Below are 27748 nucleotides of genomic sequence, written 5' to 3' on the forward strand. Positions count from 1 at the left end.
TATAGGCTAAGTTTTCCCCCTTAAAAATGTCAAAAATTAGGAGGTATCTTATACACGGGGCCATCTCCCCCCCCCCATTTTCTTAAATCAGAGTCCCCCCAAAATAGGGAGTGTCTTATACATCGGGGCGTCTTATAGACGGAAAAATATGGTACTTTATCCAAATCTTCAACAGCTCAATTCAATATGAAAGACAATTTGAATTTCTGACTAGGTAGCTATACTGGGTGTTCCATCAAAATCAACTTTCAACTATATGTTAATATTCCCGTCAAAAGCAGTATACTACATTTGCTGCTATGTCAGCAAGTACAAATCATGCTGGCATCACTGATAGCTATAATGAAAGTTTAGACCACAGTCAAATGCACATTTTAAAAGAGACCACTAGTGGCAACAGACCGCTGGCACAACTAAAATTAGGCATAATTGCTGCTGATTGTATCTATAACCATGCTTCCTCTAAAAGAACATGGGACCATTTACAGCAGATAGCAAAACAAACAACCATTGTGACTGGATCGGCGAAGGCAGAAAGATAATTGTATTATGTAGGAAGAGTAAGAACAGGAGTAAGAGCAACATATTCAGTCCTAATACCTAATCTCTGAAGTGTCTTCAAAAGGTGCCAAAATGACAATACTGAGGGGGGTTGCCATATCTCCAGAAGTTCCGCAAATGGAGTATCAATTGTATTAGCACAGAACTTCAGCTTAGGCACCCTATTTTGAGAACCTGACCTATAGCGGTTTCAGAAATTACAGTAAATATATTTTACCCAGAAAAGATGCAAAGAAATAAAACTTAAGAGACACAAAACGCATGGCTCTGGAGATATGTAAACCATTTAGATAAGTATCCTTTGCCTGAATTATTGTTTACATATTTTGTCTACCATCTTTCCAGCTCATAAATTAAAGCACACACGTCGTAACACAACTGCAAAAGGACTACTGCAAATGTTAGGGTCACCAAGGAGATGAACATTGCAACTTACTTTGAGAAGTTCCACAAGCCTGCACAACGCTTTAACTGAGGTTTTAGTCATTGGCTTCTGCATTGACATGTGCAGATTCATTGTAGTTTTAATGATATTACTAAGGCTGTAAGCGTACAGAAAACCCTAGAGATAAATTGGGAGTGGAACGTGAATCGTCATTACAACTCTACTGCATCATAAATATTTTTGTGTGTCCAAAATTGGTTCTATCACACACAAATACAGCTGTTCAAAATACAATTGAATTAAACTTTATGGAATTAGAAGCAAACAAGTACCAACCTACTGAAGCATGAACTATTAATCAATTTCCCGATTTCTATAATGCAAGTGGTTTTATTCCTTCTTTGGTAGCCCCTTTTCTACATCACCACAAGGCTGACCACCAACCTTCACTCCCCATTGTTACACAGCAAGCAGGGAAGCCTGATAAAGCTTCTCACACAAGTTAATGTGGGAAGCTCTGAGCTTTTGCTAGTGAATCTCAACTTGGGAAAAAGGTGGCGTACAAATGCATTAAATAATAATTACTGATACAGGGAAACAAAACAGAACCCCTATTTCCCTGTTTGAAAAGATGGCTTGGTTGAGACATCACAATGAAGAATTGGTAAATGAACGAGTCTGGAGTAAGCCTAGGGCTTCCCTCCTCTATAACTTGTAGGAAACCATGGTTGCCTGTTACACCCAAACAAGGGAAATCTGATTTGTGCTTATTTTACAACCAAGAAAAGTATATCATAGTTTACCAGTTCTGATATAACAGCAAACTATGGTTTGTCACATGAGTGAGTGTGTGCAGTGATCAGAGTGTGGGGTGACAAAGAGAACTTTGTCAAGCCAGTGTTAGGATTATATCTGAACCAAGCCTATTAATCTGTGAAACAAAAGTTGCAAAATTGCAGAGCTAGCAAAATTTAATTTGATGGTGCCAGTCATAAATATATTTACTTAGGCTGTATAAAGAAATTACTATATGTATTAACCTTACATTCATTATTAAGCAATTGTAGTAATAGACCTATATTCACCAGTTTCTTCTTCAGTAAATGGTACTCAAGAAATGTAAACTATCTATATATAGAGAGAGCAGCATTTTTTAACCATGTTGCTTTGTAACCTAGCACACACCTGTATAAAAATGTTGCACCTATTAGTGAGATCTTCTGCAAACTTATCCATTTGTTGTTCCTTTGACAAAATAGATTCCATTTTCATCATCCAGGAGCTCACAAATACGTAATATGACTGCATCTCTCTGGAGAGAAAACAATTAATGATTATGTAATGGTTCAGTCAGATACATCTTTAACCAATATTAAAGAAGTTGAACTGTGGTTTGAAACATCTGAATTGACATGCCATTGTTTGCAATGGGTCAAGGGCCATAGTTTGATACATGTTTATGCTATGATTTGGCACAATGCCCAACATAATTTCAGCCATCACTCTGCTTTAAGGGATTGTTGGACCATGGAGACAAGTTATGAAGCTGAGTGCTTGTGTGAAAAATAGCAGCCAAACAATGATTTGGGTTTTGAATTATGGTTAATGCAAATCACAATTTGACATGCCAAATTTCTGCCAGTGTAAATTATCCTGAAAATTAACTGCTTGGTGAGCTTGACTAATCCAAAACACAAAACTGAGCCAGTGTAACAATGTTATTATTTGTATTATTTAGATATCTTACCTACCCTTCACAGGGCAGCTTAAAACCATTTAAATATGTAATATTAAAATAGGTTAGAATATTCAAGAGAATAAAGTGCCTCCTAAACACACACATATGCACATGTCTTCAGCACTGGAATTTAATCCCCTATTCCTGAATACTTTTATCTGGATACAATGGCCATGGAACATAAAATCCCCACCAAAAGAGGGGTGCTTGGCTGTTTTCATAACTGGAAAAGAACGGGAATGTCAATCAGCTCCTATTTTTTTCAGGTTACAGGTAGGTAGCCGTGTTGGTCTGGATCGAAGTAAAATAAAAAAAAAAAAGAAGAAGTGTGCATGCACACGAAAGAAGTGTGCATGCACACGAAAGAAGTGTGCATGCACACGAAAGCTCATACCAAAATAAAAACTTAGTTGGTCTTTAAGGTGCTACTGAAGGAATTTTTTCTATTTTTTTCAGTTTACAAATATTTTTGATGCACAGAGTAAGAACCATACAGGTGGGGGGGGGGAGATCTCCCTACTCTTCAAACCTTACTTGGTAAGTGACTGAGCCTTCTGCTGCAGAAAAGTTTCTCTTTGTATTTTAATGGAATGAAAATTCTTCCTGTCCAGAAGCTTGGCAGCAGCTGGCACCTTCTGAATGAGAAAGTTGTCAGCAAACCAAATGATATTAGCTGTAAGTGTAATAGCTGGCACCTGGAGCAGCAACAGTAACATTTGGATGAAGGATGGAGGGGGGAGAGAAAGATATCATATTAGGCTTGATATTGAAAACCATGCACTCGCTACACCAAATTCAAATATGTAGGACTGTTCTATAGGTATTTCAAGATATAATTCGTAGCAGGCCAGTTCTAAGCCCAGTTTTAAGTAATCTCACTTCATTTCACATGAATGTTTGCGTAGGATTTTAGGCTCTGCTGCCGAGTCTACACTCTGCAGCACCAACAGGGAACAGAATTATCAGAACATGTTTCAGAGATTAAGGAGGAGGGGTAGTGGGACTGAACTAAGCTACACACAGTCCATAGCATCTTAGGATTCATCTCTTGAGTACCAGAGCAACTAGAACAGGTATGACAACTCTGCACCAATTCAGTGGACGCTACTTCAACAGCGGATGGGCATAAAAAGAGTTTAGTGCAATCACTGCTAAATCCCTGGACAGAACAGTTTTGCTTTTTAAAAAAAGGTGGCTTACAGAATCTATGCCCATGTCAGAGCAACAGGTGTACCTCTCAATGTTTCATTTAAGCTGAAATTCTGGGCAAATTTATTTTGAAGCATTGAAGGAACCACCACTTATTTCTGAGTAAACATGGTTAAGATTGGACTGTTTATGGTTGTTATTAACCCGTGCATTACTCACATGTAGGGCATTGCAGTAACTGATGAGAGCAAGGCCATACTTTCGGTTCCTCATCTTCTTCCTCAAACCACCATGCACTGCCTGCAGCTGACTGAAGAGAAACCCCAAACATGTACAACCAGGGGTCCTAATTGTGACTAGGTCCTAAATGTAAGCAGGCGTTCACATGCTAGGGGTTTTCTTCACACAACTGCACAAAATGTGTGGCTGTTTGAGGAAGGAGACTCAGCATTAAGAGGTGGAACTAAAAGCGGCCCTGCTCCAAGTAATCACAGCAATATACTACATGTGAATAACACATCAATAGGACCATTATCAAAGGCAATACAGTGGTGCCTCGCTTAACGAATGCCCTGCTTAACGAAATTTCCGCTTAATGAAAGGATTTTTCGAGTGGAGGTTGCCTCGCTAGACGAATTCGTTTTATGAAAAATTCGTCTAGCGAATCGCGGTTTCCCATAGGAATGCATTGAAATTCAATTAATGCGTTCCTATGGGCAAAAAAAATCCAAAATTTTTTCAATGCATTCCTATGGGATTCGCTAGATGAATTTTTCGCTATAAGAAAAGACCTGTGGAACGAATTAAATTCGTCTAGCGAGGCACCACTGTAGCTGCCTATTTCACACACTTGCAATTAATGGCAAAAATAGCAGTTTTTGATCACAAGAAAATTAATGCAACATTCATTGACAAGGCAACTTGAGTACTATAAAGATAACATGTTGTCAGTTCCTTTGCTATACACAAAACATAATTGTTATTCAGAAAGGACAACAAATTGAAACTATGAAAACAGAAAAAAAACCTAGCTAAATTATTTTAAAGCTGGAGTTACTAGTGAGAGCTTGTAACTAGATACTGTTACTATATTTTTATAAGAGGTTTTTTATGTTGCTTGTGAAATTTAATTATTAGAGGAAAATTACAAAATCTTCACCTTTTTGCAAATGTCCAGTAACGATTTGTAAAATTTCTTGTCTACTGTCCGAAAAATTTGAAAATGCAGTACAAACAGCCCACAAATTCCTACGTACTTATCTCTCTGGTCAATTTCTGAGGGTTCACCTTGTACAAATACACACAGAAAAGAATAGTTTTGAAGTCTGCCACTAGACAAACAATATAACAACTTTTACAAACAATAATGTCAGTGCAATAAAAAAAAATCCATCTTGCATTACCAAGTTTAGCTTCAACATTTGCAAAAATTGTGCGAATACTATGTGCAAACTCCTCAGCAAAAGTGCTGTTCTTCGACACTGACACTCCACCATTGAGGCAATCAAATTGTTGCTCTATACAGGCCTGAATGAGGACAAGAGAAACAAGAGTGATTTACAACATTAGTTTCATGGAGAATATGAGCACAACATATTAATAGATGGTTGCAAATAAATCAGAATTCCATGATGGAGACAATTCAACTGGCAAGTTGTGCTTTATTTGGGGAGTGTTCAGTTCAAATGAAACCATACTGAAAATCTAATCAAAAGGAGATTAAGATTGATTCATTGACTGTTAATTGTCAGCTGAGCCCAGTACAAGTACCAATACGAGTAAACATTAATTTCAATACAAGTACCAGTTAATTTCAAAGTACAGTGGTCCCTAGACTTATGAATTTAATCCGTTCCGAATGCACATTCGTAGGTCGAAAAGTTTGTAAGTCGAAAAAAACGGTTTCCCATAGGAATGCATTGGAAACGGAAAAATTCGTTAGTTGAGTAAACCGCATCTAAAATTCGTAAGTCGAGAAAACCCCATCTAAACCACAACGGTTTTCCTTTCGGATGTTGAAAAAAACGTAAGCGTGCGGCCATTTTTTTTCATTCGTAACTCGAAATTTCGTAAGTCAAGTACTTTGTAAGTCGAGGGACCACTGTATAATAAAATAAAACTCAAGCACTTTTCTAATATAGTAAATACTATTATAAGAAAAATATTAAAAGCTTATTTCTGCAATAAGAAACGTTACTGTTAATTGTATATAAGACAACGACAAAGGAGGCATCTAAAACTTTTGATACTTTTACTACGGATCACAAAAAAGACTCAGCTGCAACTTGACTGATTCCAGAAATATAGTGCAGGGCATTTGCTCATGCAATGGACACCTCCTGCTTCTCCTCCTTCATAGCTCCCTACGTGCCCCTCATATATGGTCTGGCGGGTCCTAACCCACCAGAGATTTGTGAGGGCTGCAGAAGAAAGGAGAAGAGAGGACAGGAGAGAGAGAGTCTATAAGTGGATGTCTCCCAATTAATTCTGTGTGCCTTGACTTTTTCTTTTCTTTTTCCTTTTTTCCAAACTGTAGCTTTCTACCCCACTTAGCATGCTGCTTTTAAACTGAGGGAACTTTCGAAAGCAATTTGGAATGCTTTTAAAAGAACGCTGATCAAAAATTGCACTTGCTATATGCAAGCTCTTGGGTGCACATAAAGTAGCTCTTTGGCTCCCAGTCAGAAAATATTAGATAAATAACTGTGGAGAGGATACCAACAGCATACCATTTAAAATTTAAGCACACCAATTAAATGACGACATTTTCAGAAAAGAAACATTTTACTCCATAAATCTTACAAACCACATCTGAACTCTATTAAGAAATAGACTCTATTATTTATTATGTTACCTGGAATATCGTCCCATCCAGTAATTGGTTTTCTAGTTTTAATAGCAACTTTTCAAATGGCTTCAGCTTATCTTCCTGCACTCCAAATTTAGAAGGATTATGATGGACAGATTTTAGTAACCTAATGAAGCAAAAAAACAAACAAAAACACTACTTAAAAGAAACAACATTCCTATATGTGTACGGGATGGAAGGAATTATTCAGGAGGAATAATCTGGAGGGGCAAACTTTGTATTCACACACTTATGAATGATGGGGGGGGCGCGCGATAATCTACCTTTGAATAATATGAGCTGACCTAAGATTTTTGCTTGTTTCATTTACAAAATAGCCCTGGCACAACTTCAAGCAGTGCCCTTGACTGTGCAGCTACACTTCTGGGACACAAGGCATTTGGGACTGCACTATGCCATGATTACCATTATTCCCAGAGGATTAATGAAGAAAAATGTTTTCCTAATTACAGTGAAGGGTGTTAACCTTGATTGACTGAACCATCACACGCTTGAGCATTTTAACAACAGTTCACATCAGCTGGTCACTGTAGGAATAATTAGAAACATGCAATAAAAGCTTAATGTTGCTCCAGTTAGTGGCAAAATACAGGAAATTAAGGCCTGAATACCAGAATTGCAAAACACACACCTATTCAAACCCAGTGAAAAGGTGCGGTGCAGCTTCAACATCTGTTTAAGTTCTTAGAATTTTGAAGTGCCAGGCATAGCTCTAGTGGCTTTAGCCCAAACGTAGCAGAGTTTTCCTGCACAGCGCAGAAGCTAGTTGAGGTGGAAATGACTAGTCGGCTAGACGCAGAATAACTACCGTGTTTCTCCTAAAATAAGACACGTCTTATATTTTTTTTCCCTCAAAAACCCCCACGGTGGCTTATTTTCGGGGGGTGTCTTATTTTATTTTTTTAATTACCTGTAAGTTGCTGCTGCTGCTGAAGCGCCGACAAAGAGCCCAGCAGCGCACGCCGAGTGAAGCCCCGAGCCAGCGGGACCCGCTGAAGCGCCGACAAAGCGCCCAGTATCGCCGCGCAGAGCGCCCCGAGCCGCAGCAGCAGGAGAGGGATTCAAAGTGCTACAGAGCACTGCTGGGTCCCGCTGGCTCGGGGCGCTCCACATGGCGCTGCTGGGCACTTTGTCGGTGCTTCAGCGGGGCCCGCAGCACACACCGCTTTGAATCCCCCTCCTCCTCCTGCGGCTCGGGGCGCTCCGCATGGCGCTGCTAGGCGCTTTGTCGGCGCTTCAGCGGGGCCCGCAGCACGCACTGCATGGAGCCCCGAGCCAGCTCCACTGCAAGAGCACGATGTGGGAGGGGAGCCTCAGTTGCTGCAGAGCTCCGTACTGGGCTGGCCAAGTGACCCGGAAGGTGCTGGGAAGTTGGCAGCCCCGCAGACACAGCACAAGCCCCCTGACCGCGTGCGTCTAGCTGTCAGGGAGCTTCCCGAGAAAGAAGAGCGCAATTCAAAGGTTCTGCCGGCGTCCGGGAGGGAGCGATGGAGAGCGCGAAACGGAGATCGGGCACGGGGCTCGCCAAGGAACCCAGGCGGGGGAGCCAGCCCGGCAGTCCGATCTCTGTTTCGCGCTCTCCGTCGCTCCCTCCCGGGCGCCGGGAAGTTGGCAGCCCCACAGACACAGCACAAGCCCCCTGACCGCGTGCGTCTACCATAGCTGTCAGGGAGCTTCCCACCGAGAAAGAAGAGCGCGATTCAAAGGTTTTGCCGGCGCCCGGGAGGGAGCAACGGAGAGCGCGAAACGGAGATCGGGCGCGGGGCTTGCCAAGGAACCCAGGCGGGGGAGCCAGCCCGGCAGTCCGGCAGCTGCGCTGCGGCCACAGGAAGCAAAGTCCAGCGAGGGAGCGCCGCCGGCCCCAGAGCAGCGCGACGTTGCTGGGTCCCGCTGGCTCGGGGCTCCATGCGGCGCACGCTGCTGGATGTTTTGGCGGGGCTGCAGCAGTTCCGGGCCCCAACCCGGCAGGCCTCTTCCTCTTCCTTGGCGCCCTCCGGAACTGCACTACGGCTTATTTTCCGGGGATGTCTTATATTTTTTCAAGGCATGAAAACCCTGCCATGGCTTATTTTATAGGCGTGTCTTATTTTAGGAGAAACACGGTATTTACAGGATTTATTAAAAGAAAATAAAACCAGCAGAGTTTCTGCATACAAAGCAAAACAAAAATAAATCCTTACTCTCTCTCTCTCTCTCTCTCTCTCTCTCTCTCCAACCATACGCAGCACTCCTACTCCTAACACCCACTCAGAAACAACTGTGCTAGCATTCCTAGATAACAGAGTTCAGTGCTGGTCATTAACCAATCAGAGAGCTGTTGCCAGGCCAGGCAGACCTTGGCTTTCTGCCAAGAGTAAATTGACACTGCCTTGAGTTAACTGTGTGAAGCAAGAATCTGTAAGTTTCCCATGAGAACCAATTAACAGAAACTGAACATAAGTGACCACTGTATTGATGCTTTATTTTTCTACAGTACCAGTGGAAATAAATGTAAGAATTTATCCACATACCTTTTGTACATAGTCCAGTGCTCTTTCAGGGTAGCATGGTTGTCTATTATCTCATCCAGGGTAAGTAAAACTGCCAGCAGTTCTCCCAGATGCTCATACATAGCCTGTTTGAAAAGGTATATATCCTGAATTTAGAGCAAAATCCTATACTGTACCCACTTTTCTGGGAGTAAGTCCCACTGAACTCAATGGGATGTACCACTGAGTATATATGATTAGGATAGTGTCCCCAAGAAAATTATTAGAGTTGATGTGCTTGAGATGTATAGGAGCATAACAATAGTTTTTATTACATATTTTATTCACTATGCCAGAGGTTTTCAACTTTTTTGGATCCACAGTTCCCTTGACCAACTACATTTCTTTCTGCGGCACCCATGTGTGGCTCAGGAGCCGAGTTATGTCACCCCTTGCCTGCAGAGCTGGCAGCCCCTCACCCTTTTTCAACACCCTCCCTTGTGGAGTGTTCCCACAGCCTCCTCTCCTTGAGAGTCCTCCGGGCAGCCACTGCTGCCACCCTGGTCTCTGAGCTGCCCACCCCGTCCCAAAGACAGGTGCCTCCTCACACTTCCTCACAGGGGCCTGGGACCTGTCTGTCCATTCACAACAGCAAGGGCTGGTGGGCTGGCTGGCTAGGCTCCCTTGCTTGCTTGCTTACTTACTCCCAGGCTGCCTTAGCTCCTGGCAACCAGCACCCCCTGACCAGCCCCAGAGGCACCACTCGCCTGGGGAGCTTGTAGCCAGGGCTGCTGCAACAAACAGCTGTGCAAGCCTTGGGGAGACAGAGACATGAAAGAGCATCCAAGAAGGGAGGGAAGGAAAGAGGGGCAGAGGACAGTGTTGCCCTCGGCACCCCTGAACATCATTCAGGGCACGGCACACTGGTTGAAAATCACTGTACTATGCTGTACTGTAAGCCTAACTGGCAAGAAGAGATACCTGAAGGAATCAGGTGTCCTTAGCCTATTAAAGAACCTAGCACAATTTAGTTTATTGTATTATTTGTAGATTTATTTCATTTTTAAAAAATGCTTCCAATTAAGGCAGATATCCAGATATCCAACTCCCAGGTAAAGAACCTACAAAGTTATGCCACACAACAAGTCAAAATCCCTATGGAATTCTCACCTGAAAATGAACTCCTGATGTTTCTATAACTTTAGGTGCATTCCTGAAACACAAAATACTGTATTTCACACCATTTAACAAAAACATTTTAGAGCCGCATGATTTATTTATTTATTCATTCATTTTTTATTAATGTATTTATTACCCTCCCCTTACCCTAAGGTCCCCAGAACTTTTAAATAAGCTCAACATAGTAGTTAGTTCTGAACATGCAAGAGGTATAAAAAAAATGATCACTTGAGAACCTGAAATACTGGAATGAAAGTGATAAATCACATTAAGTATTACTAAATAGGCTTGCCCAAGTTTTGGCCTAGAAACCTGAACACAGTCCAGCGGTCATATATGCTGGCTTGCTAAGTCCTACACACACAGGTTTTCACTGTGCCAGGCTATCATCGCAAGACAAATTTATTTAATGCCCTACAGGCTGCAATCACTGGCAAGTGGCATTCAGTTTGGTAGGTCACAAGTTGTACAGGTCTGTGATAGTAAAAGAGCTAATTATTGAGAAGTGAACACCTGCAGTAGCTAGTGACTTCAAATGGAACATCAAATGGAAATACTCATTAATCCAAAACAACCATGGTTTACATCCCAAAACAGACAGGTGTCCATTTAACAATGCAAGGGAAACTTCAGGCACACACCCAATATTTCCTCCCCAACTCTGCAAAATTTAAGAAGCACATCAACATGCTGTATTTTTTTCATTTGCGTTTTCAACAAATTAAAGGGTAGTATTTTTGGCAGTAATTACTTGTTACTGGTATAAAGGGCAGCCAACTGATGAACTACATTCATCACGACCTCATAGCAGCGCGTCACGAAACAAGACAACTCCTGAAATGACAAATTTTGTACAGATTAGAAACCCCTTTCATACTAAATGAGATTATTTATCCATGGATTAGTTGGGGAAGTTAATGTAGCAAAACAGTCTTGTAATGAAACACTTGAACACCCTATTAAAAAGCAACCCAACCTGTCACAATCACAAACATGAGAAAAAATATTCAAAGTATTTTAGGTCATAAATACTGCCATTGTAGTGCTTATTAGTCTAGACAATATTAAGAACTAATAGGCAGTGTAATTTCAAAACAGATTAATGTCTGGAATGGTGAATAAGACCTCATCAGTTATGCAACAGCTGTACCAAAATAGTGTTTACTTTTACTGGCTCTGTAGCGGGAAAGTGACCAGCAGTAAATCAGAACTCACACTAGAGAAACATTAACAATTACTATGTCAGCATTTTCTATCCTCTGGAAACCACTAACTGTCTCATGTATTGGAAGAATGCATAATGAAAGAAGGAGAATTTTTTTAAAAATCTAAGTTCTCTGGAAATTTCCTGACAATATCAGGTGAAACAGTAGGGAGCTATCCAAAAAGTTATCACCCAAACCTACGTCTCTCTAAAATCAAAGGTGGAAAGAGACAAATAAAAGATATTTCATTTCATTTCACTTTTAATTTATATACAGTGGTACCACGACTTACGAATGCCTCAACTTCCGAAGGTTTCGACTTCCGAAGTCCGCAAACCCGGAAGTATTTTTGCCCCGTGTGCATTCTGCGCATGCGCAAAATAGCACTTTGCACATGAGCAAAATAGACGCTTCAACTTATGAAGGATTAGATTTCCAAAGAGCGCTGCGGAATTGATCGCCTTTGTAAGTCGAGGTACCACTGTACCGCCTTCCTATATTACTATACACAAAGCAGTTTACAAGCCGAAGAAACAACAAAAAGACAGCAAAGTTCACACATGTAATAACAATCTGATGCAATACAAAAAGTCACAATATACCATATTTTTTCATGTATAAGATGCCCCTATGTATAAGACAACCCCTACTTTTGGAGACCCCAAATTTAGAAAATTGGCATATACACTATCCATGTATAAGACGCCCCCAGATTTTTAACCTCATTTTTAAGTAAAAAAACCTTAGTCTTATACATGGAAAAATACGTTATCTGTCATAAACACAGACACCAGATGTGTAAAAGGGTTTTCAGAAAAAAATGCTACTAGCCTGTTTTAGCACTAATCAAAACTTTTCAAAAACAATTCTTCCCCTCTTATTTTAAGAGAAGTACACTGTGTACAGAAAAATGACAAGGTTTGAGCCATCGCAATCACCAGTTGTTGAAATTATGCCAGGCACAACAACATGACTTGTAGAAAACTTAGGAAGTTGAGCAATTCAGATCCTGCTTTCAGTTTTTTAAAAAAATATTCTGTGGTGGTTGGTTTCTTTCCACCAGAAACAATATTTTCAAAGTTTCTTGAACTAATAACTATTTTAAAGAATGTTTCTCTTGAAATTCAGTAAATCAAACAATATACTTCTAGCAGGAAACACAACTAGTCTTATTCTGTATCTGAAGGTCAAGCATACTGTGTGTAGCTCTGCAATTTCCTTCCACCATCACGGGGGGGGGGGGGGGGGGAACATGAGAAATTAAATTCTTGAGCAGGGGACCAGCAGAAAGTGGGTTGATGAGCAGCGGCTGAACTCTTTCCCTGGCATGTGTATGTTCACTCAAAATCCACTCCCTTTCTTTTCATCCCCCCCCCATCCCCGGTTATTAAAGGGCCACAGATAAGCAAGCATTCACATCACGGGGTTGTATTTAGACTTGCTATTTTGTGAACAGAAGGGCTCCTGACAGGTAAAAGGGGCCAATCTTCACTAATTCTGCCTTTGCTCTCATTCACACTACTTGGGTGGGTCCCACAACCCTATGGAACAGCTTTTGGAAAAGGCATGGTGAAAAAACATCCTGCTTCCTTTAGCAGAATGTACTTTGGGCAGAGTTCTGGGCATGGGTAATCTAGATCTGTCTCAATGGTTTTAAAATAACAACTTCAAAACTTGTGCTAATGGAGCATTTTAGTCATATTGGGCACTTTTTAACAATGTCCACAGTCACATCGAAATGTTAAAAAAAAAGTGGTGGACTCAAGGACTTGTACTTGCACTGCTGGACTTTTCCTAACGGCAGCTTGAATTGCTATTGAAACTTTAAAAAACAAGTTGACCAGAGACTACACAGTGGCAAAAAGACTTGAGTGCATGTGACAGTATACGGTAAGCAACACAGCTGATGGCAACTGCATAGCACTGACCCCAAACCACTAAAAGCCTGTGATATAGCAAACATTTTAGAAGCAAATGATTCTCTAGTAGACAACAATTATGAAGTCTATTAATCAGCACAAAAAAATACCATAGAAGTTGCAGAAGTATGTCCCAGATGTTACCTGTAAAAATGAAATAAATCTTCCCATTTGTATTTGGCCATCACCTTCCACCTTACTGGAATCCATAGCTTGAAAGGTAAAATGAAAGTTACAGGAATATTAGAAAACACATCGTTTACCTATTAATGACACTTAAGATGGCAAAGGGTGGGGGTTTTTTTAGTCATAATTTAAAATATACTACAACAAATCCATGCATTACCAATGGATTCCAAATGAATGATTCATTAGAAAATGCTCACTTCATGTTTAAATGCTACTTAATCACCACCCCACGTAAAGATTACCAATATTATCTATCAAAAAAGAAGAAACAGCAGAGATTTTTTACAAAAATCTTCAGAAGGTATTTTATATAGACAGGCATGAGCTGGTTCTATCTGACTGGATGTTTGCCAAACGATCATACAGAGTGGTCCCTCATGTTGTGAACGGGATCCGTTCCAGCGGCCCGTTCACAACATGAAAAGGCCACAACATGAAGCGCCGCATCTGTGCACGTGCGTGATGCAATGCGGTGCTTCTGCGCATATGCAAAGTGTGATTTACACATGTGCGCAGGTTACGGACGCGCCAAACCTGGAAGTAACCCGTTCCGGGACTTCCGGGTTCGGCGCGTCTGTAACCTGAAAAGACGCAACATGAAGCAGACATATCATGAGCTATGATTGTACTTTTTATGGCCCAAATCCCTAAGAATCATTTAGCAAATGACACATTTCTTAGTGGATATTATTTCTGTGTAGAAAAGTCCAAGCATCTTATGTGTACAACAGCAGGTGCAGCGAGTACATTCACTGGATTTTGTATATGTCATGTCAGATTCACTGTCCTGTACATCTTGTTTATGTGTTATGGGGAGCCACTGGCAATCAGGGCTTGCTGTTATATGCTCATATGGCAAAGTACATGTGGGAGCTTGTCACACATTGACTTTTCCCACCATTGCATCCCCATGGTGGAAGGAAACACACCTAACAAAGATTCTTCCTGAGCACAAGTTACAGATGTACTCTGCCTGATACTAAATTTCCCAGCTCTATCTAAATGGCTTAGTCTGCAGGGGGGAGGGAATTACTGATAAAAATGTGAGTCTTGCAGCTGCTACAGCAATCTTTGCTTCCTGCCAGTGAGGAAGAAAATCAGAAGTGCCTTGTTTTAGTTTTGGCAGCACATCACTGTATCTTTCAAAAAGGATTTAAATACAAGCACAGCATATGAGATGCAGCATCTTCCAGGAATTCACAGTTTTAAGGTAAAGTTTATTTCCTGAAAGGTCATTAACAGTTTTCATCCTTTGTGAATATTACTGCTAATGCATACTAGAAGTTTTCCTTTTACCATCTAAATTAGAAACAATTACTACACTTTAGTTCTATTGGAACTTGTATCCTACAACATCAGAAGGCCACTTCCTCCTTCAAAGCATGAACGAGCCAATCTTCAAAGGATTCACATAGCAATGTGATCTCATTCATCACACTGATGCAAGAAAGGAGACAGTGACTTTTCCATAAGCAGAAGAAACTATGCAAAACTGCCCAAAAGGTTGTGATCGGGTGACTGCCATTTCTGTGCTCAACATCCTCTCCATTTTGGCAGTAACATTCTTTGAACACAAAGGCAGCATGGATCAAGGTCCCTCATGACTTCCTCTTCAAAGCACCCTCAGTATTTTAGCAAAAACCATTCTTATGGGTTAGCAGCATTTCTATGCTGACATTAAAGCTTCCACTAAAGTATTACAATTTGGTTCTGGCAGACAGTATTCAAACTCCATCTTACTTATGGCCTGTGATTGTTCATATAGCTAACAGACCACACATTGAACACCACTAACTTTAAGCTTTACTTCAAATAGAACTACTCAGAATTGAGCACTTTTATCAATTAGATGTATCAGTTCATTACTGCCAGGCCATCCCCATGCAGAAGCAGACTGTTCACCCAGGAGAAAGGAAAAAAAAACTTCTATCTGACAGAAACCCCTCATACTTCACTGAGTCCCAATCCAAAAGGGGTTCCTTAACTTGAGGTGGGGTTTTTTTTGTGAGGGCAGCTACTTCAAGAGTGGAGCTTAAAAGTCTCTGTATAAGTGGCAAAGCCGCCCACACCTGTCTGAATCCAGGCCAAGGACATACCAATTCTGTTGACCTTGCACATCACGCTGCCATTGAGCGGCATCAACAGAAGCCAAACATTTATCTTTTGCAACTGTTTAAGCAACTCTGCCAAATGCTCAAACAGATTAAAGGTAAGGTGAGTTGTTCTCTGTGGCTTCAAATTTGGTTTCAAAACTAACCAAAGAATAATTTTCACATATTAGCAAGATGGGCACAGCAACCTTGACATGCAGAGCCCCTGGCCAGCAGAGAAGTGTTTTAATCAGATGGGCACATCCACTGCAAGGGCTATGCTCCTGAATAGAGCTACCACCGGCAGTAGCACATTTTAGGCCCTGGAGCTTTTGGCTTCAGGAAGCATCGCCTCCCACATCGAGTGGGCGTCGGAGAGATCAAAATCCAGCCCTCAAAACTTCCACCATTCTAGATAGCCTTTCGCCATCTTGGGGAGCAGAGGACACTGGATCCAAGGCCCTTTTGTCAGTTCATGAGGTTCTGTTTGCCTCCACACCACTAAAAAAAAAATTCATGCAAGCCTGGATATTGGGATACAAGTTCCACTTTGCAATGGAACCAGTGGAGGGGAAGAAAGAAAGATGATCCATGCTATGGGGAGCAGAAGAGGAAATTCCTCCTCTCTCATACACCTCCTGGCTTGGCCGTTGCAAATGAACAGGTGTTTGGAAGTGGTGGGTGATGTGACCCCACCATCACACCCCCACCATCACCCTACCTAGTAACAGCTCCGAGCTTGTGGAACACCCTACTCACAGAGATATATCTAGTATTGCCATTGTATAACTTTCACCATAGGCTGAAGATGCACCACTGAACCCTGAGAGAACCCACCCTATTCTAACCTATCCTGGGACCTCATGGCAGATGATGTGCAAGAAATCCAACCAAAAGCAGACTGAACTGTAAAGTACTTACCTCCTTCTCCATAAAACAAGAGGCCATTATAAAATTTTGTTTCTGCCTAGGAACAAAGAAAAGATTTTTCCCCTTGAATATGAAGTCTATAGTCATACCTTCATAATATAGATGGTGAATTAACTAGTTTCTAGAAAGCAGTTTGTAGTTGGCAAAATGATGAGATATTTACCTCATATCTTAACTTTTTTATTTCACAGCAAAGGGCAGCATACACAGTGATTACTTTGTTTAGAACCTGGATAAATGAAATAGAAAAGCTAAATATTAGTACATCAATATCTATCTATCTATCTATCTCTGCAGCAAAGGGAGAGATGGGGATCAGGCCAGGGCTAGCTACATTTAGCACATTCTCTCTCTAAAATATTTCCATTCAAGCTGATTATTAGAAGAACATGTGCCTGAGTTCCCTTTTTTTCCTCCTCCCTTTCCAATTATCTTCCTTTTTGGTGTGTTTTAGGTTGTAAGTCTGGAGGCAGGAACTTTGCTGTTTGTTGCCGATATTATGTAAACTGCTCTAGAAGCCTTTTCAGCTGAAGAATGGAGTAAAAAGGTTTTCGTAATACATATTTAAAATTAAGAACTTTACCTTGTTTTCCGTATTTATGAGTTCGAGTAAGGAAGACTGTTCATAAGGCAAAAGCTAAAATAAAACAAAACAACTGGTGATTTTAGGAAGCCAGAGACCTGCCACATTACTGAATAGGCTAAAATATCCAATTACAGTTGACACACCTGTTTCAAACAAAATCTTAAGTGCAAATATACAGGCGGATTACATATATATTTTAAATTATGATACTGGCAGTAACAGAGATAGTTTGCTTAAAAAGAAAAGAACTAATAAACAAACAAACAAACCCTGTCCAAACCCTCCCCCTGTATGGGGGAGGGGGAGGAACCACACAGAGCAGAACTACAAGTTTTTCCCCCAAATGTTATTTTTAGAAACATATTAACAAAACGACAGCTATCACATGGAAACGATCTAGCATACAATGACTTGTATGATTTCTAAACAGGCCCATTGCTAGATATCACTAGGGTTCCAGGAATTTGAGGGACTTTGGAATGCACAAGGAGCTGCCACCAGAAGATTATGAAAACCTTGGCTCCCAGTCTAAATTAACCATGATTCCCATCTATCAGCTTTACCTCTATAGGTTTTCCATAATGATTTCTTACGATTACATAGGGTTTTGTTTTTTAAAGTCACACAGCTCATAAAAACTTCTTCTGAAGAGACCACCAACAGATGAGAGGATTCAACAAGGGCACCTGCTCCTCCACTTCCCCTCAGCAAATTTTAAAAGCCTTGAGCCTTGAGTGGAACTCAATGGGATACACACACACATATATAATTGTGTTTATTTTTAATGTTTGCTTCTCCCCTCCCCCTGTTTTTTCCTGTTTGTATGTTAGTTGTATGCTGCCTAGAGTCCCTTATCAAGGGAAAAGCCAAGCTATAAATAATAGAAACAATAATTCCTGTGTTTTTATATTTTCTTCAATTTTAAATTTTGTTGCCTTTTTCTTTAAACTGCTTTTAGCTTAGGAAACACAATATATGTCTGGGGGACGGGGACGGGAAGGCTCTATTGAACAAAAACACGAAGAAGGTACCAGGTTCAATTCTGGCATCTCTAGGTAGAGCTGGGATATAAACCTCTGTCTGAAGTCTTCAAAAGCCAACAGCGTAGACACCAAAGGCCTGATTCGGTATAAGGCAATTTCCTAGGCTTCTAGGAGGGGACCATGCCTCAGGTACCCCATACCACCCTGCCTTTCCTCTGTGCCCAAGTCACCACAGGGCAGCACTGACTAGGTAGGATGAGAGAGATGGTCTGCTGCAGGGGTGGGGAACCTTTTGCAGCCACATTCCCTTCAAGGCAACATTCCAGGAACCACATGCCAGTAGTGGGCAAGACCAGAACAACACACGAGGCATAACCCATAGGGCAAGCCTTGGTTACAGTGTGTGGTTAGTCTGGAGAGAGCTAAACCATAAGACCAGGTTTGCAGAACACATTAAGCCAAATAATGGCTCAATATTGCAACAGAATAACTAAGGAGGAGCGAAGTACCCATGATTTCTTCTCCTGGAGCCCACATGCTTGCGCATTCGTGCTAAGCTATGCTTTGGTTTATGGTGACATGCAAAGCGTGTCAATGTTTAAAACAGAATACTTCTCTTCTGAAAGCAGCTGAATGCTAGACATCCCTGTACCCAGCCACACACAGAGGTCATTAATAACACGGGATATACATTGTGCATAGCTATGCAAAGCACTACAGCCCTATTCCAAAGAGCTTTAGCTCACAGATATCAATTACACAACATAATTAAGTGAACAGAGACAAGTGCATAGTAAACAAAAGCTTACATTTAATGCAATGGGATCAAGATTGAAATCCCAAACATCTCCTACGGAGTCATCCAATGCATCTTCAATTCGCTTCAGCTGAGAAGTGTATGCCTCTAGAAATTTCCCATAATTCTTCAACTGTACTCCAACATGAATTTCTAAAAATAAATTGTATTCCATTAGGACAGGTTATTTGTTATCATAGTCATTAAACTAGCATCTCTTAAACCTTCAACAGAGACAATCTAGATCACAGGTGGTCAACTTGCAGACCTCCAAAAAGTTGTGGAACTACAACTCCCACAATTCCTCATCATTAGCCGTGCTGGCTGGGGCAGACATGAGTTAAGTCCAACAGCACCTAGTAGACCAAAGGTTGGCCACTCCTGACCTAGATAAATATGCTGTTGTTCAAGTGAACGTCCTGTGTGTGCCTTTTTTGTTTTTTGATTTAAAAGATCTATTTCCACAATAGGCGATTTTACAATGTTGTGTATGCAAATTTAACCTCATACAAAGGACCTATCTGTCCAAAGCAGAACAAGACAAAGTCCACATAAAGTTACATGAACTTCTGAATGTATGAATCATGTATTTATGTACTAAACTGTAACTACCGGTAGTCACCCCTATTTTTCCAGGGATATTTTCAGTATCCTAACAACAATATGCAACATCACTAATATTAGCAGCCTTGGAATTTAACCAATGTTAACTCCAACTTTTAAAAAGGAATCAATGGCGTGACCAGGATATTAAAGGTCTGTTAAGCTAGGAGTACAGCTAAATGAGTGGGAAGTTATTTCTCAAGCTAGAATTTTTAAAACTATTGAAAACAAAACTTGTTGAGGAAGAAGCACTGTAGTTTCTGCAAACAGAACTCATGTTTCATCAACCTAAAATTATGAGTGTCAGCACTTAGGAGTAATCTGGCACACATTATAAACTTAGATTTCCAAAAAATATTTGACCAAGCCCCCAAAGGTTTCTAAGTAATCTTAGAGGTCATGAGCTACGGCGAACAGATTCTCTTAGAGACCAACTGAAGAACAGGAAGCAGAGGATATAAAGAAACAGTTTTCACAATTGAGGGAAGTAACCATTAGGGTCCACTGTTTTTAAACTCCTATTAATTAATTTATAATTAACTGTAGTTGAGTGTCAACTGTAGCAGTGTTAGCCAGGTTTGTAGATGACACAAACAGATTAAAAATATGGTAAGTCAAACAAACAGTGAAGAACTCCAAGAAGCTCCCCTCAAACTGGATGAATGAGCAACAAATACGTAAATGAGATTTACTGTAAGTACAACGGAATGGGGAGGGGGAGCAAACTCTCAACTTCATAACTGACAGGCACAGTCATTGAATGTTCTGTCCAGTAAATGGTTGTGAAGTAAGCTCCAGGAAAACATCCTCAATATGCAGCAGTAGTGAGAAAAGAAAATTCTATGCTAGGTGGATAGAGAAATCTTTCTCATAACATTAGAACTCAGGGTCACCAATAAATCTGATTAGCAGCAGATTCAGAAGAAAGAAAAGACTTCTTCACACAGTATATGGTAAGATTATTGAATTTGCTGCCACCAAGACATGGTGATGGCTATTGGCTTAAATGGCTTCAAAAGTGATGAACCAGCTAAACATATTTCATGTTCAGAGGCAGTGTGTCTCTGGGACAGTGGTGCTGTTGCCTTCATGCTCTCTAGTTGTAGATTTCAAAGACTAGGTGGATCATTGAGCTGATCCAGTAGGACTGATCTAACGTTGCCGTTTTCCATCAATGAACATCTACAAGCTGTATGTTAGCTAAGGATTCTCAAAACAACAACTTTGAAATGGTTTTTTGCTGATAGGAGCTCCTTGCTTTGGAGCGGATATATTTTCTTCATTTACAACAAAGCAGGAAACTGTTTTCCTTTCCCACACAGTCAACTAAACATGGTTGCTTATAATAAAGCTTTATTCAGTTTCTCTTAGCAGAAGCAATGAAACTAGAACCGAGCAATATTTGCAGTGTTAAATAATGCATTACTAGTACTAGCATCTTTACTTTTAGCAACAACATAAAAACTGAAAGTAGTATACAGTGACATATTGATGCAAATGCACACCAATTGCCTATATTGCAATAAATAAATAAATAAATAAGTGGTAGCGGTCAACTTTAAAAGGACAAGTTATAGCCAGAATATTGTTGAAACTTAAGACTGTGCTGAATCCAAAGGTAATTTTAACTCTCAGCCTGTGTTCACAACGTAGCAGTCTTATCAATTCTAAAAGAATTTACACACGACAGTCATAATCCAGAGAAGATGATAGCATATACACTTGAATTTTTACTTCCATTTTTGCTAATACAGTTTCTAGCACTAAACCTGGGGTCAGCAAACTTTTTCAGCAGGGGGCCGGTCCACTGTCCCTCAGACCTTGTGGGGGGCCGGACTATATTTTGAAAAAATATATGAATGAATTCCTATGCCTCACAAATAACCCAGAGATGCATTTTAAATAAAATGACACATTCTACTCATGTAAAAACACCAGGCAGGTCCCACAAATAACCAGAGATGCATTTTAAATAAAAGAACACATTCTACTCATGTAAAAGCATGCTGATTCCCGAACCGTCCACGGGCCAGATTGAGAAGGCGATTGGGCCGCATCCGGCCCCCGGGCCTTAGTTTGGTGACCCCTGCACTAAACCATCAACTGCTTTTAAGTACTATGAATGAAAAGCAGCAGGTTTGTTTAAAACTGGCAGCTACAATATTGTAAAAGAAGCAAAAACTTTATAGGGCACATTTGTAAGTAAAAAATCTAAGGCAGTTTACAACAATAACAATTAAATACAGGCAAAAATTCAAAAAGCTTCTAAAAATACCCTCAACAAAAATAAAACCATTAATAAAATACACAATTTGTAAGACTCACAAAATATTCCTGAATCAGTCTCACAAAATCTTCCAACACCCACAAGACAAAGATAATGCAAAAGCCACTAACCCACTGCTGAGTTTCTGATAAGAAATTTCTCCTAATGCTCAGCTGAAATCCATACTCCTCTAACTTAAGCCCATTAAATCTAGTCCTCCTCTCTGAGAAAGCAAAGAAATACCTGGACAACACAGAAGAGGGCCAGAAGTCCTCTTTCGCAGTTTCTTCAACTTTTTTCTCATAACGTTTGTTTTCCAAACCCCTGACCACCTCATTTGAACTTGTTCAAAAAGTAAGACGCCCAGAGCAAGACACGGTACTCCATGTGACATTAGACTAGTGCAGAATAAAGCAGAGCCATTGTCTATTGCAACTTAGAAACCACATTTCTACTAATACAGCCAAAAATTGCATTAGCCTTTCTTACACATCACAGTGCTGACTCATGTTCAGCTTGCAATAGACTACAATCCCAAGACATGGGATTGATCTCATGACACTGAGCTACACATTCTTCGTGACATACTCCCCTTCCATATCTTAGGCATGTCCTTTTTATTTTCAGCTGATTAAATTATGGTGCTGGAGGAGACTCTTGAGAGTCCCATGGACTGCAAGAAGATCAAACCTATCCATTCTTAAGGAAATCAGCCCTGAGTGTTCACTGGAAGGACAGATCCTGAAGCTGAGGCTCCAAAACTTTGGCCACCTCATGAGAAGACTCCCTGGAAAAGACCCTGATGTTGGGAAAGATTGAGGGCACTAGGAGAAGGGGACGACAGAGGACGAGGTGGTTGGACAGTGTTCTCAAAGCTACGAACATGAGTATGACCAAGCTACGGGAGGCAGTGGAAGACAGGAGTGCCTGGCGTGCTATGGTCCATGGGGTCACAAAGAGTCGGACACGACTAAACAACGACAACAACCAGCAGGGTTTTTTTGGTGTAGCTATACTGACTTTTTTATAGGTCTTCTATTTCTTTCTCTCATTGAAACTTTTGTGATTGTTCTTTAGGAATATCTAGTCATGGAATCCTACCTAGCAGTTCTCTGAGCTTATTCAAATCAGCTTTCCTAAAATCCAAGTTACATTTTTAACTATATTCACCTTTGGCTTTCTATTAAATAACGGATTCCAGCATTACATAGTCAATTACACAAGAGTTCACATATGAGTCAAATATACTGTTCAGAAGCTATAATTTAAGACAATCAAAGGCATCATCCCACAAAAGCTACACAGGAAGTTTTAAATGAAATGATTTAGAGAATAAATATTTTTAACCAGCTTTACAAGATAGCTTTCATCTTGCTTTCTTTATCATCTTGCTTCCCTGACCCACCTGCAAGGTGATTTGAAAGGCAGATGTTAAATGTCAAAGTTTTCCTGTTTTTTGTTTCATTTCATCTAATTACTTCAATATTCTGTGAATTCTGTGTGGAAAACATTATAAACTTCTGTTGCATATGCCAGAAAGAGCAGGTAGACAGAATGTCAAGATAGGAAATTTAGTTTTTCCTTTAAAAAAAAAAAAGGCCATCGATATGCTATAGATCAATGTGACAAAAATGGATCAGTTCACGACATTCTCCAAGTAAGGGTTGTGTATTAGATAAAGCATGATAATTCAATTCAAATTATGCATAGCATACTAATATGACGTGTACATGCAAGTGTGTGGAAGAACAATTTACATAGGTTTAAATTTTAACACCATGAAATCATTGTCACATGCAATTATTCTTGTGTTTTTTAAATGAAGGTTGTGAAAACAAAGTGGAAGAGAGTGTCCAGTTTCTTCAAACTAAAGTGAAGAGAGTGAAAGCCACATACCACCCAACTAAATTATTTCAAGCATGACTTAATTTTTCTGGCTAATGACTAGTGTAGCTGCAAGAATAAAGCCTAACTGTGTCTAAGAAGAAAGCACATACTTAATGAGAAAGCAAAGAATAGGCAACCAAAAATTTGGGGAAGATTTGGAATAAAGTGGCTATTTTAGAAGAATAAAGCGAAACAGAACCCCAAAGACACAGGCAAAGAGAATGGAAAGTGTTATTACTGTATTAACAAGGAAGCTGCTTGTCAGAGTGCAAAGCCTCAATTGAAAGGTGGGAAGGGTACTTCCAGAAATCAAGCTGCAGCCCAACACTCAGAACACAGAGGTTTCTTACTGCCAGCTGACCTACAGCAAGTTGCATTACAATAACCAATAGCTTCCCATATTGGACCTATCAATGGCTGCTTGCCAGAATGGCTATGTTCTGCCTAATAGCGGAAATCACAAGTGGGAAAGTGCTATTTCAATTCAGTCCCGTTTGTGGGCTCCTTATAGTGTGAGAATACTATGCTGGTCTAAGTGAGCTTTTGGTCTGATCCAGCAGGACTCTTGTTACATTCTATATTAGACCCAATGTTGTTGAACCTGTGGTATGTATACAATCATTTGTTCAGTATTCATTTGAAATAATCTCCTTACCCCAAACTTCCATATTGACAATCACTTATAAAAAGATAAGATTCCCTGTTTTACCCACAGAGATGCAATAAAACTCAGGGGAAATCTATCAAACTCTTGTCAGTCCAAAAACAGAGCAGATAAATGTTGGTGATTGTATGGATCTCCGCCACACAACAAATCTTGAATTCAGGTGTCTGCTAAAGTGACAGAGAGTTGATTATACATTTCCGCTCCATAGCAAACCAGAACTACCACCACACTCCAGATGTATATTGACAACCATGATGCACAGCAACAATTCCCTCTTAATTCAAACATGAGATTGCTTAATCACGTATGTTTGGAAACTTTTAAAGCACAGTGCAACTTGCAAGAAGCATGGCTAAAGAGTTATAAAAAGGAGACGAATTTTACTCCCTATCCCAATGCATGTTTATTGGCAGCAGGAGGACTATCTGCGTTATAGAACCAGAGGGTAGCATTGTAATCCCCAATAAATTAATTCGGGGGGGGGAGGGGCATGATTGTTTATAGTAGAAAAAATGCAACTATAAAATAATTAAAAACATGTAGACTGTTACTCATACTGTATCATACTATCCTCTGGACTGAGTTTCTATTTTGGACCATTAAGTCAAGTGGGAGGTGGTAATGGAACATGGCCGAAATGGTAAAACTGACAGCATGCAAAAAAAGAAAGAAAGAAAGAAAGAAAGAAAGAAAGAAAGAAAGAAAAGGGGGGGTGTCATCTTTGTTAATTACTGGAACGAGACTTTTAACAAGAAACAAGTTTTTAACAGTACAATCCCACGCATGCCTGCTCAGAAGTTAAGATCCAGAAGACCTTTTCCACCCCATTTCGGGATAGAGACTCCTTCCTCTCAACCTGGCAGGAATTCGTGTGCTATTGATTTTTGGCCTCTGGGAAGAAAGGAGGTGGTTTTTGTACAGGTAATGATGATGACACCCTTGTACCCTTCAACCACCTTGACCGCGAGCAAATGGGTAGCTGAAGAGCGTGGCTGCCAAAGGTGCCAGCTTCCCAAAGAGGGAGCTTGAGGCTGCCTCTGGTCATCTCCCTACCCCACCCCATAAGACCACCCCCACCCCCCCAAAAAGATGCACAAGGCTGCTGACAGGCAGGCAGGCAGTCTCTGGGCAGGGCAGGGCAGGCAAAAGGCCTCCCTCAGGGGTCAGTCGGGGCGGGACAGAGAGAGAAGGGAGCTGTGGGGAGGCGAGGCCCCTTTTCATGGGGGAGGCCGTTTTGACTACGGGAGGGTGAGGGGGGGAGCGGGATGTCCTCATCATGAGCAGAAGGACTCAACCCCCCATCCCTCCAAAATGGGGGGGGACCAACCCCGCTGTTGGGTCCCCTCAGAGAATGAGACACGCTTCCCGCCTCCCTCGCGCTTACTCTGAGAACCGTCGTCGACGCGGTCGAACTCCCAGTCCGGCGAGAGGGTCTCCAGCGCCATGACGGACCCGCGCCCAGCGGCGGCGCCAGCAAGAGCAGCAGAAGCAGCAGCAGACCTGCCCCTTACCACCCGACTCCAAAGACACGGGACTTCCTGCCACGCCCGCAAGGCAGGCTGGGAAATGGAGTTTCCGGAGCTCGGGGCGGCCGCGGCGCTTTGGGCTGTTAGAGGGGCGCCCAAACAGCGGCCCCTGCCGGGTGAAGCGGGCCTGGCAACCGGGGAGGGAAGCTCGTGACAGGCAGCGGGAGGTGCAGTTTCAGCCCGCACTGAAAACTGAAAGCAAATATATTCCGATTTGCAGCAGCAGGGCAATTTTAGGAATGTCAACTCAGAATCAGGCCCTTGCAATCCGGGGCACATTCAGCTGAGAGTTAAACCTAATGGTGCTTATTTCTCTGAATAGGTTATGGTTAGGCAGGGACGACCCACCTGCTAGGTGAGTTGAAGCGACTGCCTCAGGTGGCAGGATCCAAAGAGGCAACAGATTCTGCCTCCAGGAAATGCACTGCCTGCAGAGACCTGGGCGCCTGCAACTGGTTCCTGGAGAGCCGGTTTGGTGTAGTGGTTACAGTCTTGGGCTTGGACCTGACACACTAGGGTCCAAATCCCCACTCAGCCATGAAGCTCCACGGGTCACCTTGGGTCAGTCACTGCCTCTTAGCTTGACCTACCTCACAGGGTTGTTGTGGGGATTAAATAAGGAGAGGGGGAGCTCATTAGAGGAAAAACAGGGATATAAATGCAATAAATTAATAATCTACTCTTCTCCCATTGATTTAAATAAAACCAATAGCCTACAATTTTCTATGGCTTATGCCGGACTGAAACACCTGCTCTGGTGCTCCCAGGAGGAGATCACCACAGATCAGAGTTTCCAACTGACATAGCATTTTGCTTCAGATCCAAAGCAGAGACCAGAACTAAGGCTGGAGAGACCACATGTCCTTATAGGAGCAAAAGTCCTTTGAGATTTAAGTTACATTTTTTCCTTAGTAAGAATGACTAAAGGAATGAGCATGCACGAGTAGAAATGTAAGAAACTTTCTCATTTATTCTTTGTCCTGATTTGTAATATGAGAGCAGTTCCAGTATGAAGCAGGAGGAATCTGCATGTATTAGACATCAATACCTACATGATGTTGCTTCTGGTGAGTCAAAGCCAACAGGCAGTTGGTGTTTATTTTAAAGTTGTCCGAGTTCACATGAGAAGCATCAAGTGAAGCTGTGAATTGACACGGCTTCATGGACAGATTGGCATCCAGTTATGTGGTTGCCAGTAACTAAGACAGAACTTAATATAGTTGCTGCCACTAAGAGGAGAAGAAAAAAGACTGCAGTACTCAGTACAGTGTTGCAAAGTATTGTGCCTTCCTTGTCGCCTGAGCACATGGAAGTTTGAGGAATATGTTTCCTGAACTTGATTGTGGACCCACAAGGTCACATCCACACCATTCATTTAAAGCACTACTTTAACAGACATGACTTGCCTGGGGTGCCTGCCACCCTCTTGCCACACTGGAGTTGTTATGGTTGCCTGTGGCCAGCCCTATGAACTGCAGTGTAATGATAGCCTATTACACATCTATGTACCGTATATAGGAAGAAATAATTTGACAGTGCAAATGCAATTCCACATGCTCAAAGGAGAGATGAGTGTGTATGTGTAGAACCCCTTGGTTTTTGCACTCATTGGGCAGCTGGTTCGTACAAAGTAACTCTTGAATTGTGCTGGTGTTAGTTATAATTTTAAAATCAATCCTTTTTCTAGTTCTCTCACAAGGTGGCACTATATCCTCAGCTACTAAGATTCTGCCCTTCATTTCTACTTTCCTC

The 27748-nt window shown here is 41.3% G+C and overlaps 1 protein-coding gene across 2 annotated transcripts in view; it reads right to left on the minus strand.

The window, feature by feature from the left end:
* The window catches only part of WASHC4 (WASH complex subunit 4), a 41693-nt gene extending 15686 nt beyond the window's left edge, over positions 1-26007 (minus strand). Inside the window, exons 1-15 of one of the 2 annotated variants that reach the window (XM_035128666.2) lie at positions 25855-26007; positions 19061-19200; positions 17266-17319; positions 16846-16911; positions 16674-16719; positions 13618-13685; positions 11101-11183; positions 10341-10383; positions 9213-9316; positions 6688-6808; positions 5237-5360; positions 4993-5120; positions 3219-3379; positions 2132-2258; positions 998-1123 (exon numbers count right to left, since the gene is read on the minus strand). In XM_035128666.2, the coding sequence (XP_034984557.2) occupies positions 998-1123; positions 2132-2258; positions 3219-3379; positions 4993-5120; positions 5237-5360; positions 6688-6808; positions 9213-9316; positions 10341-10383; positions 11101-11183; positions 13618-13685; positions 16674-16719; positions 16846-16911; positions 17266-17319; positions 19061-19200; positions 25855-25915 (1452 nt within the window). In that variant the 5' untranslated portion in view covers positions 25916-26007. The remainder of the gene's footprint in view (positions 1-997; positions 1124-2131; positions 2259-3218; positions 3380-4992; positions 5121-5236; positions 5361-6687; positions 6809-9212; positions 9317-10340; positions 10384-11100; positions 11184-13617; positions 13686-16673; positions 16720-16845; positions 16912-17265; positions 17320-19060; positions 19201-25854) is intronic. The other variant, XM_035128665.2, reaches the window with a different exon arrangement.
* Between the last annotated feature and the right edge of the window lie 1741 nt (positions 26008-27748).

Source organism: Zootoca vivipara, chromosome 10 (assembly GCF_963506605.1).
Source record: "Zootoca vivipara chromosome 10, rZooViv1.1, whole genome shotgun sequence".
Taxonomy (NCBI): Eukaryota; Metazoa; Chordata; class Lepidosauria; order Squamata; family Lacertidae; genus Zootoca; species Zootoca vivipara.